We start from the raw sequence: 18,131 nt of genomic DNA on the forward strand, positions 1-18,131 counted from the left end.
CTTTCAAATTGATACATAAACTGGAGGGAAAAGAAGAGCTTAATGCATAAAACAAAATGCATTTAGATAGACTGATATGCTTAGTTCCATCCCATTAAAGCACCTTGTATTACAAGGCAAAGCAAAGCTTGATAAAAATCAATGGATCCTTTCACACCAGAAAGGATTTTACTTTGAAATACCCGTATATTGCCTTTTCAGGTTTTCCTTTCTTAATAAATCATGCACAGAGAATATGTCCTGTGTAAAATCTTTCTAAGACCATTCATTGGAAATATAGAATTTTTAAAAAATGACACTTAGAAATTTAATATATCAATTAACCTAAAGTCAATATTCATTTATATTGGCAGCATGTAAAAGGAAGAGAAAAACCTAAATATATGTTTTTCTTTAATATTACTTTTGATTACCAGCTTCAAGTGTCCGAATTCTGAAGGCTTACTGTAACATATTATCCTTTGTTCAAACCGAATCAACACTATCATAGGAGGATCTACAGTAAGTGCAGAAGGAAACGGATACTTCAGCGTTTCTTAGGGTCATCTCCTCAATTGTGCTTACTGCTAGAAAATAAAATTTAAATAAGTCATAAAAGTAAATAATGCTGGACACAGGAACACGATTATAAACCTGATCTGGCAGTCCCTCTTCCTGCTCTCTTCACATCTGCTGAGAATTAACAAAAAAATGCCTTAATATTTTCATAGAGAGCTACTGAAATAGACTTGTGAAAGCACTCAAAGTAAAGATAAAACTATTTTTTAAAGTGAAAATCTACAAATGGCAAACAGGAATGCTATAAAGATGAGTTAAAATAAATTTAATAACATGACAGAACCATTAAATTGTTTTTGAAAAGCAGAAGGCAGATGATGAAATTGCACTTAATTCTGAAGCAACTCAGATACAGCCTATCATTTCTATTCCTTTCTAATAAGCATTTACAACATGGTTTCTTATCTCCCTCTTACAAAAAGGCTCAGCACAACCATTTATACATTCTAGTTGGTTTTTAAAATTTGGTCACAACTGATAAACAGGGTCACACAGTTTTGTCCTATCGTTTCTGTTGATCTGCATCAGATTGCTTTATGCCAGAATCAGGCAGTTCTAATACAGGATTCACAAATCCAGAATACTCAGAATTGCCATTATCGTCCATTTCGGCACTAACAAAATCATTCTCCCACTCCAGCCCGTTGGAATCATCAGAGGCTGATGTAGGATTACTTCCAGTCTTCTTGCTGCTATACTTGAGTGCTGCTCGGAGGATGTCTTCCTCTGTTTTGGAACGCTCTCTCATTGGAAGCATGCGATTCATTCCTATTATTTGGACAGAGTTATTACAAATCTCAATGAAACTTTAAAAAGCTGTGTCAAAAGACTTACCAGTTAGTAATACAGTTTTTATTTAACAACCAGACTTGATTTGTTAATTAACTTCAAGAGTCAATCCAATGGAGGCCTTGTTAAAAGGAAAGGTTTCTAGTGGACTCTCTCTTCTGCCTGGTCTAGTTTAGTAATTGTGTTAATGACTAGATAATAGCGTCAAAAGTCATGTTATCTACAAATATGATTAGCATACAGTGTGGAAGACAGAATCTGGAATTGAAAGATGTCAAAGGCTTTAGATCAAACTTAAAAAGATGCTATAATAAAAATAAATTTAAAGGCTACTGCTTGGGACCCAGAAACAAAATAACAGAAGTAAAGGACTGTGGGAAATGTTTAGCTGAGAAGACATAAGTAAGTTAAAGCGATCTTTGGTCAAGTTACTCAAGTCCCTTGTATCTTGGTTTCCTGATAAAAGAAATGGCTTGAATGGAGGACTAAGGTACATTCCATCTCAAAATTCTGTAAAATACTTAATGCTTACTATTTTTCTTAAAGTCCTACATTCTGTTATTGGTTCTTCCTTTTTGCAGATTACCTAGTTCCTAAAATGAAAATGAAAACGAGAACTTGAGCCTTCTTCAGTGAAATAGCCTTTAAAACACTCCCACATTTTAGCTACAATTTTGAGTACTTACTATGTGCTATACCCTGTTCTGGCTATTTTACACACATTTTATTTCATCCTCACAACATTCACATGTTCACTTGTTCAAATATTTACTGACTACTTATTAGTGCCCCATTTCATTATTTTGTGAGTGTGTGTGTGAGGCATCTTAGACCTTGAGTATACAAGGGTGAATTGTCATCCTTTACCAGTTGGTGTATTATTCCCTTTTTATAATGAACAAACTGAAGCTCTACAGAGATTAAGAAACCTCCTGAAAGTACTAGAGCTAGGAAAACATACCAGCTAAAATCCAAACCCATGTCCGTGTTATAGCTTTTGTACTACACAAACATTTATACTGAACTGAGAGATAATAAAACTTTGGCTGTAGGTAGACCACAAGGGGGCAGTAATTCTTACTGAGTAATCTAATACAGTTCATTAACATTTATTTTCTAAAGCTCAAGAAACACTAAGAATTAAGCAACTTTCTAAACCATTTATCAACAAATGATAATCACTAATATAGTAATAGACTAAGACATTTTTATACCGATTTTTCAAGGCCTTGTACTCATTTCAGTTTAAAGTAAAATACCAAGTAATTTCTATAAATTAACACAGATTAAAATTTTCAGATAAAATTGTGAATATAAAATACCTTCTTCATCTTCCCACTCTAGATCTAGGGAAGTGCTGTCATCATTTCCACTAGTTGATTTAGTTTTGGTCATTAAATCACAACTGCTTTCTGTATTTGGTGTCAAAACTGTGGCATCTGATGAGAGTCCTAGAATATACACCAAATGTAAGGTGGTCATTTGTACTCTTTTATCACAACCATTTATTTTGTAATATTATCTTTCTCCAAGTATTATTATTCCTTTTAGCATCATAAGAAACAATTATTAAAATCATCACATTGGTACATTTCTATTAGGAACAATATAAAGCTTTTTCCCTTTCTTTTTATCTATTTATTTTACCATGTAGCAGGATAAACATGCAAATTTAAATGAATTATAAAGTTTTCCAATACAATGGACTCTAGGTAATAGTTTTAATAGTCAATTACAAAGAGAAACAAAAAAATAAATGCACAAATAAAAATGAAAAGCAGTCCACATTTTCAACAGGAACCGCTTTTGGAGTTCCAACTTTTGAAAATGAAAAACACTTTAATCTTGTAATCAATTTGTAATAAGTAAAATAAGTACACTTTTGTAACTACTTCTTCCCACCTTCCCTTTTTCTGGGAGAGGGAAGGTAGGACCAGAGAAGAAATGGAAAAACAAGTGCTTGACTCCCCAAGCAGACTACAGCAACACCCTGAGATTTTTCTTTGCTCTAATTCCCTTTTGAAAAGGAAAGATAAAATTGTATAATTCAGGACTAGTTAATTGATGTATCTGGGAGATATAATTTTAAAGGGCAGGAAGTTCTATAGAAACATACAAAGATCTCCATTTATCTGTTTATTGTGGCAGAGAGTAAAATTACAATGTATGATATATTTTAAAAGACTTACTACTACTTCGAGAAACTTCATACTGGGACTTTACATTTCTTAAACAAGATTCAAAGTCGTCTTCTGGTCCGGAACTGTAAAAGTAAAAGAATTTTTAGTATACTCATAGTACATACAGCATAACGCACGCTTACGTTAATGACGGCATTTTAGTTTGAAGGGTCATCCCACACAAATTTATCATTATTATACAATTAGAATTAACCGAATGAAAATCGGTCCTAATTTCCTGAATGCCAGCAATAAAATGAAAATAGTGAGATTTTGGTTAATCTCGAAGTCAAAGCTTAGTCATAAGCCCATTTTTATAATTTACAATAATGAAGCATGAACAAGGTTCTTTGAATGAGTGAAAAATATGGCTTTGGAATGTGTCTTCTAAATATCAATCATACATAAACTTTGTCATAAGAAAAAGAGGGTTGCTAAGGAAAACACACACAAGCAAGGCATAAGCAATTTATCCAAAGCGATTTGGTCTATTACTGCATTATTTTCTATATGGGAGATATGACCATTCTTAAAAATGCAATGAAATCAATTTAAATAAATAATGAGCACTTTCCAATGTAAAGAAAGCAAATGTTCTCAGTATTTTTATAAAGTAGTGTCTCTATTTTTTAGGGAACGCATAAACATGGTATGTATACAATCCAGAGCTGAACGGTGTTCTCTCTGGGAATAACATTTCCTACTACAAAGGGAAGTGTTATGTTTCACTATTTACCTCTGATATTCTCCACTGCTTGAAGGATGGTACTGCTGCACAACTCTCTGCCTTTCTTGCTTTGGAAACAGAATGCAATACAAAATCACTCTGTTGTAGAATTATATTTTAAAAAATCATTCATGTAACACCAAAAGGTACTTTTTTCCTAGTTCCTAAAAAAAAAAAACAAACTTAAAAAGTTATTCCACTGAAGTTTTTTTTTTAATGTATCACTGTTCATTTCTATATTTTCTTATTTATGGATAGAATTTCTATCCTTGGATAATCCTTGAGGGGTCAGAATATTTACAATGTTATTAAAAATAACTTTTAAAACAGATATATATCGGTATACTCAACATCCTTATTATACCTAAGAACTTACAATAAATGGAAGGATGGGGGGTAAGAAAAAAATAGTTAAAATAGTAAATGAAGTTCTATTCTGGCTGAAATAAACAGCAATAAAACAAAAGATCTAGAAGACCTGGCTGAGCTGACTCAGATATAATGAAAACAAAGGATTTAGAAAACCTGTCAAGAGTTAGGGCTCTGATAAACTTAAAAAAAAAAAAAGTGGTGCTTGGGCAGCTCAGTCAGTTAACTGTCCGACTTGATTTTGGCTCAGGTCCTGCAGTCAGGGTTTGTGAGGCCGAGCTCCGTGTCAGGCTCTGCACTGACAGCGTGGAGCCTGCTTGGGATTCTCTCTCTCTCTCTCTCTCTCTCTCTCTCTCTCTCTCTTTCAAAAATAGATAAACTTTGGAGGAAAAAAGAGCTAGGGTTCTGACAGTTATTAGCTGTGTGTTCCTGGCATGTCCTTTAATTTCTGTTTATCTGTAAAGTATAGATGGCTATAATACTGCCCTAGCACACTCGTAATGCTATTGTGGAAAGCAGATGGATTTGCATGTATCTGTGTATCTTTGTGTGCTAGTGTATATTGTACAGACTGTTATGTGTTTCTGGAAAACTCAGAGAACCCAAATAGATGCTGCATATGGAATGCTTTTGTCTTTAAGAGGTGAGCAGTGGAGATTTTATTATAGTAAAAACAGTTGTCTGAATTATAGCCAGAAAAATATTTTTATTTCCTAGTAGGTGAGTTAATTTTTAAACCTTTTCACTAGTTAGAACCTACTGAAAAAAAAAAAAAAAAAACAACAACCACCCCAGTCTCCCACATAATCTAATTAATCTGCTGAAACAGTTTAATAAAAAATGAGAGGGGAGCAGGGAGAGAAAGAAAGAGAGAGACAGAGAAAGAAAGGGCACAGGTCACATATAAACTCATGGCAATATGACACATGATTTTTCAGATTTTCTGTTATAATAATTCTTATGTGACGTGATCTTTGTACTACTTCAGTAAATATTACAGTATAGAGTTCACATAGGCAAAACATGGAGGAAGATACTAAGTAGGCTAACTGACCAAACACTGCTGTGCTTCAACTGTGGCTCTGACATTTATTAACTGCAGGATCACAAGCAGGTTACTTAACATCTGTCCCCTGGTTTACTCATCTATACAATGAGGATTGAAAATACTACCTATCTCCCGGACTGTTGTCAGGATTAAACAAGGTAAAACATGTAAACTAATTAAAGCAGTTCCTGACACTTAGCCAGGGCTCCATAAACCCTGGTCTGGCATTATGGCAATGCCATGTTAGCATATAGCATGGTGAGATCTAATAAATCTGTTGCCGTCTCTGACAATATGCCAAAAATTTCTCAAGACTCAAATTCCCAATCTCCCAAAGACACAAGAATAAAGATGAGAAATATCCAATATCAGAAAATGAGGCAAACTGCTTACCAGATTCAAAGAAGGAGAGGAAATTATAGCAGTTCAAGCAATTGTTTTAAAATATATGCACAAAAATAAACTAACAAAACTGTAGAAATTATATTTAAAGAGTAGCTTTGCAATGTTTCCACCTAAGAGTGTGTTTATTTTTTTAAAAGAATACTGGATTTTGGAAAACTACATTTCATCTTTGGGATTAACAAGAATTAGCTTTTGCTCAATTAAAGCTAAATAGCATTCAATATCAAGCATAAAATTTGATGCTATTTCTAATTGTTAAAGACAAACTAAAATCCCTAAGAATGGGAGTGCCTGGGTGGCTCAGTCAGTTAAGCATCTGAATCTTGATTTCAGTTCAGGTCCTGATCTCACAATTTGTAGGATGAAGCTGCACGTTGGGTTTCTGTGCTGACAGCACGGAGTCTGCTTGGGATTCTTCCTGTCTCTCTCTCTCCCCCGTCCCTGCTCGTGTGCTCTCTCTCTCTCAAAATAAATAAATAAACTAGAAAACAAAAAAATGAAAATGAAAATTCCTAATATATGCATAAATACATTTGTTGTTAAACAAACAGGAAGCCCTTGATTCTAGGGGGGGAAGAAGTCTCGCCTGAGATTTGTCAGAGAAAATCAGGAGACGAGCAGCCCTACTATACGTTGGGGTCTTTTCCCTCACCTCCAAGAGCTTTCGCTGCTTTGCTGCCCTGGCTGCTTCACGCTGTGCAGCGTATAAAGCTTCTTCTTCTAGTCTTAACTTCTCTTCTTGTAAGGCTAACTGTACATGAACAAAACAATAAGGATTAACAAAAACCAGAACCTGTCTGACTGCTCTAAAAATAAAAGGTCTGCTTGTAAAATTAAAAATAAATTATTAAGAAAATAAATGACCTCTACAAAGCGTAACAGAATTGAAATTTTTGTGATTTATTTCAATTTCTCCTATTACAAAGTAATTCAAATGATATCAAAGATATTATAGAACTCTTTAGAAGCTGAATTATGAAGTAGTAGCATTTAATTTGCAGAAATACAAAACTGTTTCTTTAGAATATATAGTGAACTTCATGCTCAACAATTGTTCCAATGCCTATCACCCTGACTGGTTTAATGCTTTTGGCTTTAAGCCCAAGGTCTTTAAACTAAGGCCAATCATATCACCATCTATCAAAGTGAAGTAAGTTTCACAAAGTTCATGTCTCATTGGTACACATGTGTCCTGAATTTTATTACTACCAAGTGATTCAGAAATTACTTTCAAATTTAAATTCTTGGTATCCCTAATAGCATACAAACTGCTTTAGTGATAATCCATTGTATGTCAAACCAAATTTAAAAATAAAATTTCAACGATTTTTTCTTTAGCTTAATATTAACATGTATTTGCATAGCTTAAATTAATGCTGCTGAAATCAGTAATTGGTACTAAACAGACTGTTCTTAAGTGTATAATACAATATGACTAATTCCACTTACTGATTAGCAAAGCTGTAATTACAGGCCATTTCCATAAACACCTTAACATAAATACAACATTTAGGATTACAGTTTATAGTTCACTACTAAGAATAAATAAATTCTTGCAAACAAGAAGACTTAAAAAAAACACTTATTGTGAAATAAAGTAGTTTTTAAAAGTTGGTTTTAAACACAAAAATACATGTATCTTGCCAGAGTCTCTACTTGTGAATTAAGATGTTATTTTTTAGAAGAATGTATTATCTTCATTTTTGGCAGTCTATGATTTCTGATCAATTAAATCAAAATAAAAGAAACTATAAAGAATGGAACATTATTCTTTTACTTTTTGTTCTTCTTTTACTTTCAACTAATTTTCATCTGTATAATGTCTAAATATAGGTCCAGTGACTGTTCATATGCACTGTATTAATGACAACTTTCTCCACACTAAAAACTGAGGCTTTATGAGAACATATACTTAAGCAACATAGAAGACTATTTACCTCTTTTTGAATTTTCATATCAAGATCTTTCTGTTTTTCAGCAATAGAATCATAATGCCTTTCTCTTAGGTTAACAATTTCTTCCTCAGTAAGAGGCCTTCAGAGAAAAATGAGGGAGAAAAAGAAAAAAAAGAAAAAACACTTCTTATGAGTCCAAGTCCAAATAAAAAACTCATAAACCAGAGATATACCAAGATTTTATTGTCAAAAATATATTAAGCAATTTGATGCTATAATTTTAATTGTTAAGAATAAAAAGGCATACATTCTAACACGTGCTATCATTTGTTATATATGTTGAATAGCATGCTATCAGGGTGTTTTTTAGCACATTACTATCACTTTAAAGAAATGTGGGCTCCATTGACCTTCACTTTGCTTCTGCTTCAGCCATCTGACCATACCCCAAAATGTTCGCCATAAAGCCACAGAGCTGTGCTCTAACAGCTCTCTCACCATTCCGGGGCTCTTACCTCTCATACCCACTACCCTCCTATTTATCCTGGCCAACCAGTCAGTCAATCTGGCCACCACAGGCCCTGATCCTTCCCTTTTCTCCCAGTCTATCTATCCTGATTACCTGGCCGCACATCATATATAACCAGTGTGGACGCCATGGCAAATCTGAAGTACTTTCTTACCAACATACTTAACTTCTTGCATTCCTATCATAATACCTTCTTCACCCAGCTTACTTTCTGACCTTGGATAATTTCCATGATTAGCCCTTTCTCCGGAGAGCTTCTAGAGAAAACCTAACACCCATCTGGCTCTCAGCCCCTAGCAATAACCCTTTTCTTAGACATAAGCAACTACCTCTCACATCCTAAGCTAACTACTTCAAATCTTTAAGTACTTCTTAAGTTCTTCAATCAAACCCTTTTTTCTCAGAAGTTAATCTCACCCCACTCTGAGATATGGGGATATCAACCAGCAATCCCTTCAACTTCTTGCCACTCCACCTCTTATGTAAGTCTATCCTCTCCATTCTTCCCTCAATTGTCTGAAGAGGTGGGATTCCTTAACTGGTTCACGGTCATCTGCTACACATTTCTACTCTTGGTGCACGTAACACTGACGCCACCACCCCCCCCACTCCAGGGTCTGCTCCGCGACACTGCCCTATTATCTGTACCTCTCCTGCAGCTTCACCCTACTCTGTATCTGTCTTTACCTCTCTTCTATGTGAAGCGAAGAGGGAAAGAAGAAAAAAAAAAAAGGAAAAGGAAAAATCTTCATTTGACCTATATTTATTTCTAGCTACTGTTCCCTCCTTCCCATTTCAGACAAAATTCATGAAACTAAATGTACACTGATAGTGCATCTAGCATTTAATTTGTGTCAGGCTTTCTTTAATGTGCTTTATATATATAAATAATTATATATATTAATTTTAATCCTCACACCAACACTATTAGGTAGAGATAGAGATGATACACATGAGGGAAGTGAGATGAAGAAAGATTATGTCCACTATGTTCTTTTAATTGTTTTTGCCCACTGAGTCTTGGTTGTCTTCAGAATCCAATTCTAGTGTTTGCCTATTCAGTTCTCAGACTGTTGCTCTCCCTCCCCGCTCCAACCACCCCACTTCCTCCTGGTCCCAATCTCGAGTCGGTGATCTTGGTAATTATCATGGTTTTAACCACCAGCATAAGGTAGCATCTCCTACTTCTGTTCCTCTAATCCTAACTTCTGCCTGGGACTTTTTCTTTTTTTAAGTTTCTTTGAGGTATAACATAAAATAAGTGTTATTTCCCTTAAAAGAATTTTGACAATTGTATATACTCATATAACTGCCACACAAAGTAGGATACAAATAGATCCATCCCTCCACAAAATTCTCTTGTACCTCTTTTCTGTCAACCCACTTTGTCCATGCAATTCCTTCTGTCTGGAATGCTCTCCTCCTCGGGATAGTTATCACTAACTACACTCTCAGGATCGACCAGTGTCATAGCCTTAAAGAAGTCTACCTGAACACACCTCTTCTCACACATTTTGGCCAAAAGGTTTCTCCTCTACATTTTCCCTGCATATTTTATAACTGCTAATTAGTCTCTTTCCCACCTTATGTTGAAATTAGTCATTTATACAAACTATCTCCTAGACCAGGATATTCTTTCTTCTAATAGAGAGAACTATGTTTGATTTTTTTAATCCTAGTGCCTAGCACAGTGCCACATGATAGTTGCCTAACGTTTGCTAAAGTAAAAAAGATGAAGAACATGCATTCAAAATATGAAACAGTACATGAAAGTATTCTCTTGATATTAAGAACTCTTGAGTTAAAGACAGATGGTTCTTTTTCAAGTAGCTCATGTAATTTCAGAAGAAACTAAAGAGGCTGCTTAAATAAATTGAGGTATTAAGATTCTAGTTAATCTGATTAGTAAAACAAGTGTTAGAATGTCGTGAGGAAGAAAAAGGGGAATAATATTTTAAAAATTCAAGGAAATGTATTTATTAATATTAAATAGTTTTTAAAAATTAAAAAAATACATGACTTAGGTTCGATAGGAGAACACTAGGCAATTATGTAGATTAAATTCCTTAATGCTCAAGACAACAGTTTGAAACATTATTATTTGTCTCAATCTTCCAGAAAGAGAAAGCTAAGGTCCTAAAATGTAAACTGTTCAATCCATCAAAGCGAGCAAATGACAGAGCCTCGATTCTTAGAGAGCTTCTTAAGGTTCACACAGACATCGTATTAAAAAAAAAAGCCTTACCTATGACTGCTTCCTGGGCTGTCCCCCTGTATAAAAATTAAACAATTAAAGAAATTTCACTAGTTGAATTCTATGCAAGGCAATTCAATACAATTTTATTTAACCAAAGTATTTTGTTTATCTATTTTTATCATGTAAACAAATTTTATTAAAAGTGTTTTAAACAAAAAGCTTTAAAATGTTACTATTTCTCAAAAGCAAAATTACATATCTAGTTTAATTATATATTAACTAATTATTGGACACTTCTCAATTTTTTCTAACAAATATATATTCTATACCAAATGAACTTCTGGGGTCAGGATGGTACTAATATACTTTCTATGCCTTCTTCATTTACAATTGACCTTCATTATTTGTAGCTTCCATATTTGCAAATTTACCTATAGGCTAAAATGTATCTTAATGTCAAAACTAATAATCCCTAAGCTTTTGGGACCATGAACAGACCTCCACTGGGCAGCAAAAAGCGAGTTGCTCGACAGGCACCTTCCCGCTCAAGGCAGAACGTAGTGATGATCTCCCTTCTCATTTCAGTTCTCACACTGCCCTCTTTACAGTCTATTGAGTCCCATGTTTTTGCATGTTTGTGTATTGTTGGTGATTTCACTGTGTAGGGTTGAAGTTCTGTCTAAATATTCCTACTCACACGAAGGCTGTGGCAAGCCTTATGGAGAAAAATGTGTGCGTTCGATAGGCTTCTGTTCAGACATGACTTACAATGCTGTTGGCCATGAGTTCAAAGGTAGTGAATCAATAATATATATTAAAATACGGTGTAAAACAGAAACCAAAAACACGGTTAATTTACTGATTGGGTGATGAAAATATTGTAACCAGTAGCTTACAGGAATCTAACACTCTATTTCCCCTGAGTAATGTTTTAGTTGGTATTTAATAATTCACCATTTATGGCAACTTTATAGGACATAACTACCACAAATGATGAGAATCAATTGTTTTTTTTTACATGGTTATGAAATTATCTATAGTTTTTTTCCTCCAAAGTAAATCATAACTACTTACAAGACCGATTTGAATTTATGCATCTTTCTTATACACTTATTCACATGTGATAGTTAAAATATATGGCCAAGCAACAGGAGGAATAAAACTCCAACTGATAGGAAATAGCACCACAAAACAGGATGATGTTCAAATCAAACACAAAATATGACACAGAAGAGGAAAAGACCAGTTAGTAAAAACAAAAGCAAACAAAAAACTCAACCAAAAAAAAGGACCTTAAGAAACACATGGAACCACATTCTTTTAAAAAGCAGTATGATGCAATAAAGGTTGAAAGGACTCTTACACTTAGCACTTCTAAAGTTTAGAAACTTTAAAAGCACCATGTTAAGTGTTTGTTTACACTTGTTTTTAAAAATAACATGGAATTAACATGACTTGAAATGGGAAAGAAACTAGGTTCTATGAAACATAAAAATATTTGGGAGAAATTTTACTAGGAAACAAAAGGCTATGCTAGTTTTCCAGATGCGTTCTATTGGATGATAATAAATATGTATTATTGTCTGAAAAAAGGAATTATACCCAAATTAATTTTGGAAATGCTGAGTTGAATAGGTTCAAATAATTGTCTTAACAGTTCTCTAACAGCTTCTTTAACAGTTCTTCTCAGAACCTTTACCATGTTAATTTACATTCTGAGACCAGTATTCCATACAGACTAGAAATGTTGGGCTAAATTTAAAGTTAGTTTGATACATTTTCGTCTTAGAAACAAAAAGTGATAAAAGGTCAGAGCTTGCAGTGTTCTTATAGTAGAACTCATTTAAGAGTTGTATAAAGTTTGCCCAACGGGGGCTTAGTAACATGCACAAACTCATAATTAGATTAGTGAAATTGAAGTTTAGCTCACAAACTAAAATTCTTCTCACTACAACCAGTGCATAAGGAATATACACCCCAGTTCACCAATTCTACTTTGTACTTTTTACATATTTCACACTTCTACACTTGGAATGCATCTTAAATTTAAGTTTTAGATGTTGTCTAAATGCAAAAAATCAATAAAAAGAATAACTGATAAACAAGATGATGGCTAAAGTCAGAAAGTGATTATAGAATGGGCATGTAAAAATTCTGCCCTCAGTAATCTATGAAAACTAGTGGTTAAAGAATGGATCTATCTCGAGTTGTTGAGGAATTTTACCTACCTAATGGCAAGAGGTTAGTAATATCCTTTTTATAGTTCCTTGAGTTCTACAGAATGCTTTAAAATATGATATATATTTATATACATAAAATACATGAAACCAACATATAAAACTATTTATAATATACCATAGCTATAGTATTATGTGTTGTATATGAGAAAATTCTGAATGATATGCTAATATAAATTAGTAAAAGGACATAATTAGGGACTAAGAAGTAAAAGTAAAAACCAAAAAATAAAAATCCTAAAAAACAATAAAATAAATTTTTTTAAATAAAAGCTAGGACTAACACGATGATTCATGAGAACAAATATGGTTTTACACTATTGTGGAAATACTTACTTCATCACTTTCTACTAGATTCTCAAACTGAAAAAACAAGAAAGCAAGTGTTAGGAGGGATATTTGTCTAAGATACATATCTCATTAACAATTGTCACTTTTTCACTTCAAAAATGATATATCTTTATACTTTTATTTGGGTCCTATGTCCCTTTATACACTAGTTCATTTGATATATTCAACAGTTCTACAACATAGCCAAAATAAGTATATACTGCTATTATTTTATATGAAAAAGAAAAACCAAATTATAGCAATTTTCTTCATACATAAGAAACTTTTTAAAACTTATAAACTGGGGTGCCTGAGTGGCTCAGTCGGTTAAGCATCCGGCTTCGGCTCAGGTTATGATCTCACAGCTTGTGGGTTTGAGCCCTGTGTCGGGCTCTGTGCTGACAGCTAGCTCAGAGCCTGGAGCCTGCTTCAGATTCTGTATCTCCCTCTCTCTCTGACCCTCCCCTGCTTGCACTCTCTCTCGGTCTCTCAAAAAAAAAAAAAATTTTTTTTTAAATTAAAAACTTATAAACGATTTCACCTGAATTATTTCGATCAGGTGTTTTAAACCTACACTACCAGAATTTTCTCCTTGAATTAAAAAAAAAAAATTGAAGTCATAAGAAGGAAAATTTACTCAAGAAAAAGGGACTTAAAAGATACCCAAATAAGAATTTGTCTTATAATGTTTATATTTTATTCATCTATTCCTTAACTATTTACTGAAAATCTACCAAATGGTAGTCACTGCTCACAAATATAATGTCTTTCTTTCTACAGATAGGAAAGTAAACAATTTGATGATGATGTGATGAACAGTATTATGTCCAATGACTAAATGAAAGTCATTACTACTAAATGATATTACTAAAATATTTGTATTTTAAGTATAATTTGATAACCACCAAAAGAAAAAATATTGTTAACATTGTTTTATTAAAGATCAAGGAAACAATGCATTTAAATGGTTCAGAAAGACAAGAATTTAAAGAAGTGACTTAAATTGTTTAAAATTATTATCTTGAATTTCTTTTTATTTTCAGTTTGTGATTTTTTAAAAAATTAATTTCTGGTTTACTTGCTTCCCTATTTAATATAGAAGGCAGTGAAGTACAGTGTTTAAGCTCTGAGGCTAGGCAGTTTGGGGCTGGATTTGGGCTCTGCCATTTATGGTCTCTGTAACAAAGCCCGATTTCTTCACCTGTCTCAGCCTCTGATTCTTATCCATAAAATGGGATGACTGCTACCCATTCAACAGAACTGCATTAAGAATGATGTGTGACGACACTTATACACTGTATGGTGGAGTGGGTGGTACCTAGTGGGACTGAGTACTTTCTATTATATTTACACAGAAAGAATAAGCAACTCGGCGATTCATCCTGTGGAGTTGCTTAAAGTCAGCTTTCTGCTTTGATCCTGCTACACTTCGCTACTGGGGCAGGCCAACCATCTATCTCTAGAATCACTGCCTACTGAGCCATTGTAACTGCTCCAAGAGGACCCTCTCGTTGACTTGTGCAGAGTGAAAAAAAAGGCAAAAAACAAAAACACCAGTTCTTAGTAGAAATAGCAATTCTACTAGAAGAACAGGACTTTAATCTTCTGCAAACTTCGCCCTATTCACCCCTCCCCTCCCCACCCCAATTTTCCTCTTTATTGAAATCAATAATATTGAAATATAACAAGTCCATTCTAAATTTAGGGCCCTTAATGAAAAGAAAAATGTCCCTCCTGTCTTCCTAAAGGAACTTTTATTCAGTCAGATTCATGACTCTACTTACCTCTATAGTTAAGTGCTCACCTCTTGAGCATGTTCTAAAATACTTGGATCTGGGAAGAAAAACAGAAAAACTTTAAAAATCACAATTAATACTAAAACTGAGCCAATATAGTGGCATAAAAACATTTCCATGAAAACATTTCCCAGATTTTCAAACTTAATTATGAGTTTGAAACTGTTCAACCAATGTTTTTCTACTGACACTAATATTTACTCAACCTGTACTAACAAATTATTTATTGTATTTACTATCTAAAACAGAATACAATTAAATTTTTACTATATTTTATACTATATATTATAGTATATATCTACACTATACTATATACTATAGTATATGCTATTATATATGTGATTATATGTAATATATACTATATTTTATACTATATATCATTATTTTTACTATATCAAGGGAAGTATGTTAAAATACCGATGTGTTAAATAATATATAACAGTATGTCTCCAATTTCCTAACACACAGGCAAAACAATATAAATCTGAAAAGATATATGGCAATATGCTAAGCGTGGTTCTCTTTGGACTTGGAATCCCATGTTTATACAAAGCTAGGCACTTTTTATTCTTTCTATGCCCATATAAATTTTAATCATTCTCTTCTACTAGTGAAATCTACATGTAATCAAATAAGAATCTCCTTTGTTATATCTGTTCCAAGAACATACCCATACTCTACTATGTTTCTGTCCTCTATCATATTATGAAAGTTGGTATAGGGCAGAGGCACCCAAACTTCTTCACTACTGGAAGTGCCAGACTATAAGACTTTCATTTACAATGTGGTTAGTGTTATAGCTGCTTAAATTAATGGAGGAGAGGACTTCATGCCCCCACAGAGACCAAAAGTCACACTAAGGGTTTTTAATGGATCCTTGGACAGAAAGGATCCTATAAAAGATGAGAAGAATCCTGAGGTTAGAACAGGTCAGAATGCTTTGTGAGTATTATATATGTATGTATGTATGTATGTGTGAAGGGGCAGACAGGTTTAGTGAAAGGGAATGAATACTATATTATCATGATACAATTTTTATTATTATAAAGAATAAAAAGAGCAGTGAAATCGCAAGTCCTATTTTTCTTAGTACAATTTTTACTTGCTAACAGATACAAAGCAGTTTTATTGCCAATTAAGAGATCACTAATAAAAGCCAGAGGACTTGGTATTGTCTTTTCACAGATCTAATAATTTATGGGACATATCCAGAACAAGCAAAATACCCTTAATTCTCTAAGCACCTAGTGTCCCCATTCTTCTATTTTCCCCATTTCTCAAACAAACACAGAAGTGAGTTGAACCTTTGACGAGCACTGTGTTCTGGCATTAGCATTCATGCTTCAAGTGCTGCGTGCTCTCTCCCTGCAATCATCATTCTCTTCCCTGAACGAAGGATCTGTCTCTAATTCATCTATTTCTCCTTCCAGGCTTACTGCGATGGTGTAACTGAATAATAAAACAAAGTTCAGTAATACTAATTATCTCATTTATAGACTATCAGTTTGACTTCACTGCTGAAATAAAACCCAAAGCTAAGTGGTACACTGTCCAAACCAAGGGAAGTAATTATTGCACTACACTGTTTTAGACGGCAGAACACTGTTCTATTCCATTTATATACAGAGACACGCTTAACTTTAGTAGAAGCCCAAGGTGTTGACTGTTGTAAATGTCTCACTTTTCTGTGCCTTTTATACACATTAACTCTAGTGAGGATGATCGTGCTCTTGCATGACTCGGACTGCCTGATTTTCTAACCCATCTAGACCATGGTCAAACCCCAGACCTCACTTGATTGGTTCAGGGTTATATGGAAGCTGAGCAGAGAGAGATAATATCTTCTGGAGAGCTCTAGGGAGATGCTGGGAGTTATGCTTCTGAAAATCTTCAAAGAGGAATGAAATCCATCAAAAGAATGTTCTGACAGTGTTGGAAGTCATCCCGAAGGATCAGCCGCATCCCTGCTCTGCCCATGGTTTTGACACTACTTGAGAAATCTAGTATCCTTGTAAGAAATTCTACTTTTTGCCTAAGACAGTATGATCTGGATTTCTGTTCCCACAATCAAAGTCCTAGCCAATAAATAAACATGATTGTATATGATAGAATGGCGAAAGAGCAAATTAATAGGAAAAAACCCCAACCTAAAACCAAAACAAAACACATTTAAAATGGAAGGTATACAGAAAAGCAGAACAAGAAAAAAAAAAACATTTTTCTTTTTTTAAAACAGATTAGATTAAGACCTTACTATTCACAAAAGGCATATAGTGATTCCTACTGTCATAAATGCCAAGATTGTACTAATAGATTAAATACTCAATTTGGCAAACTCAGGGGCAACATTTTCTATTAGAAGAGCTTTATCCTGGGATTCATCTGAAAAGAAGTTAAGAAATATTATGACACACATTTTAAAAGTAATTAGAAAGCTAAATTCTTGAAAGTACACCTCAGATTTCAGAGGGCTCTCCATTACTTAAGCAGTAAATGAAATAAATTTAAATTAAAATCTTTACATATGCTTAAAAGTCTAATACATCTGGAATATAACTTCTTCAGTGCTTCCTCTAATAAACTGCCCTGATTTTCTACCTTGAGGTGTTGTTTGATTTAATTAATTAACTTATTTAAAATATGTTAATATGGGGTGCCTGGGTGGCTCAGTCGGTTAAGCCTCAGGTCATGATCTCATGTTTGTGGGTTCGAGCCCTGCGTTGGACTCTGTGCTGACGGCTCAGAGCCTGGAGCCTGCTTCTGATTCTGTGTCTCCCTCTCTCTCTTCCCCTCTCCACTCATGCTCTGTCTCTCTCTGTCTCAAAAATAAATAAAACATTAAAAAAATAAAAAAAATATGTTAATGTTTATTCATTTTTGAGAGAGAGAGAATGAGTGGGGGAAGGCAGCGAAAGGGAGACACAGAATCTGAAGCGGGTTGCAGGCTCTGAGCTGTCAGCAAAGAGCCCGATTTGGGGCTTGAACCCACGGTCAGCACAGAGCCTGATGTGGGGCTTGATCCCATGAGCTGTGAGATCATGACCGGAGCTGAAGTCAGACACTTAGCCAAC

General features: G+C 34.1%; 1 protein-coding gene across 2 annotated transcripts in view; it reads right to left on the minus strand.

Moving 5' to 3' along the window:
- Window positions 1–6: 6 nt before the first annotated feature.
- AP1AR (adaptor related protein complex 1 associated regulatory protein) overlaps window positions 7–18,131 on the minus strand; it is a 35,901-nt gene continuing 17,776 nt past the window's right edge. Inside the window, exons 2-10 of one of the 2 annotated variants that reach the window (XM_029941913.1) lie at window positions 15,049–15,097; window positions 13,271–13,297; window positions 10,746–10,771; window positions 8,014–8,110; window positions 6,729–6,827; window positions 4,264–4,322; window positions 3,537–3,610; window positions 2,670–2,798; window positions 7–1,326 (exon numbers count right to left, since the gene is read on the minus strand). In XM_029941913.1, the coding sequence (XP_029797773.1) occupies window positions 1,061–1,326; window positions 2,670–2,798; window positions 3,537–3,610; window positions 4,264–4,322; window positions 6,729–6,827; window positions 8,014–8,110; window positions 10,746–10,771; window positions 13,271–13,297; window positions 15,049–15,097 (826 nt within the window). In that variant the 3' untranslated portion in view covers window positions 7–1,060. The remainder of the gene's footprint in view (window positions 1,327–2,669; window positions 2,799–3,536; window positions 3,611–4,263; window positions 4,323–6,728; window positions 6,828–8,013; window positions 8,111–10,745; window positions 10,772–13,270; window positions 13,298–15,048; window positions 15,098–18,131) is intronic. The other variant, XM_029941922.1, reaches the window with a different exon arrangement.

Source organism: Suricata suricatta, chromosome 1 (genome assembly GCF_006229205.1).
Source record: "Suricata suricatta isolate VVHF042 chromosome 1, meerkat_22Aug2017_6uvM2_HiC, whole genome shotgun sequence".
Taxonomy (NCBI): domain Eukaryota; kingdom Metazoa; phylum Chordata; class Mammalia; order Carnivora; family Herpestidae; genus Suricata; species Suricata suricatta.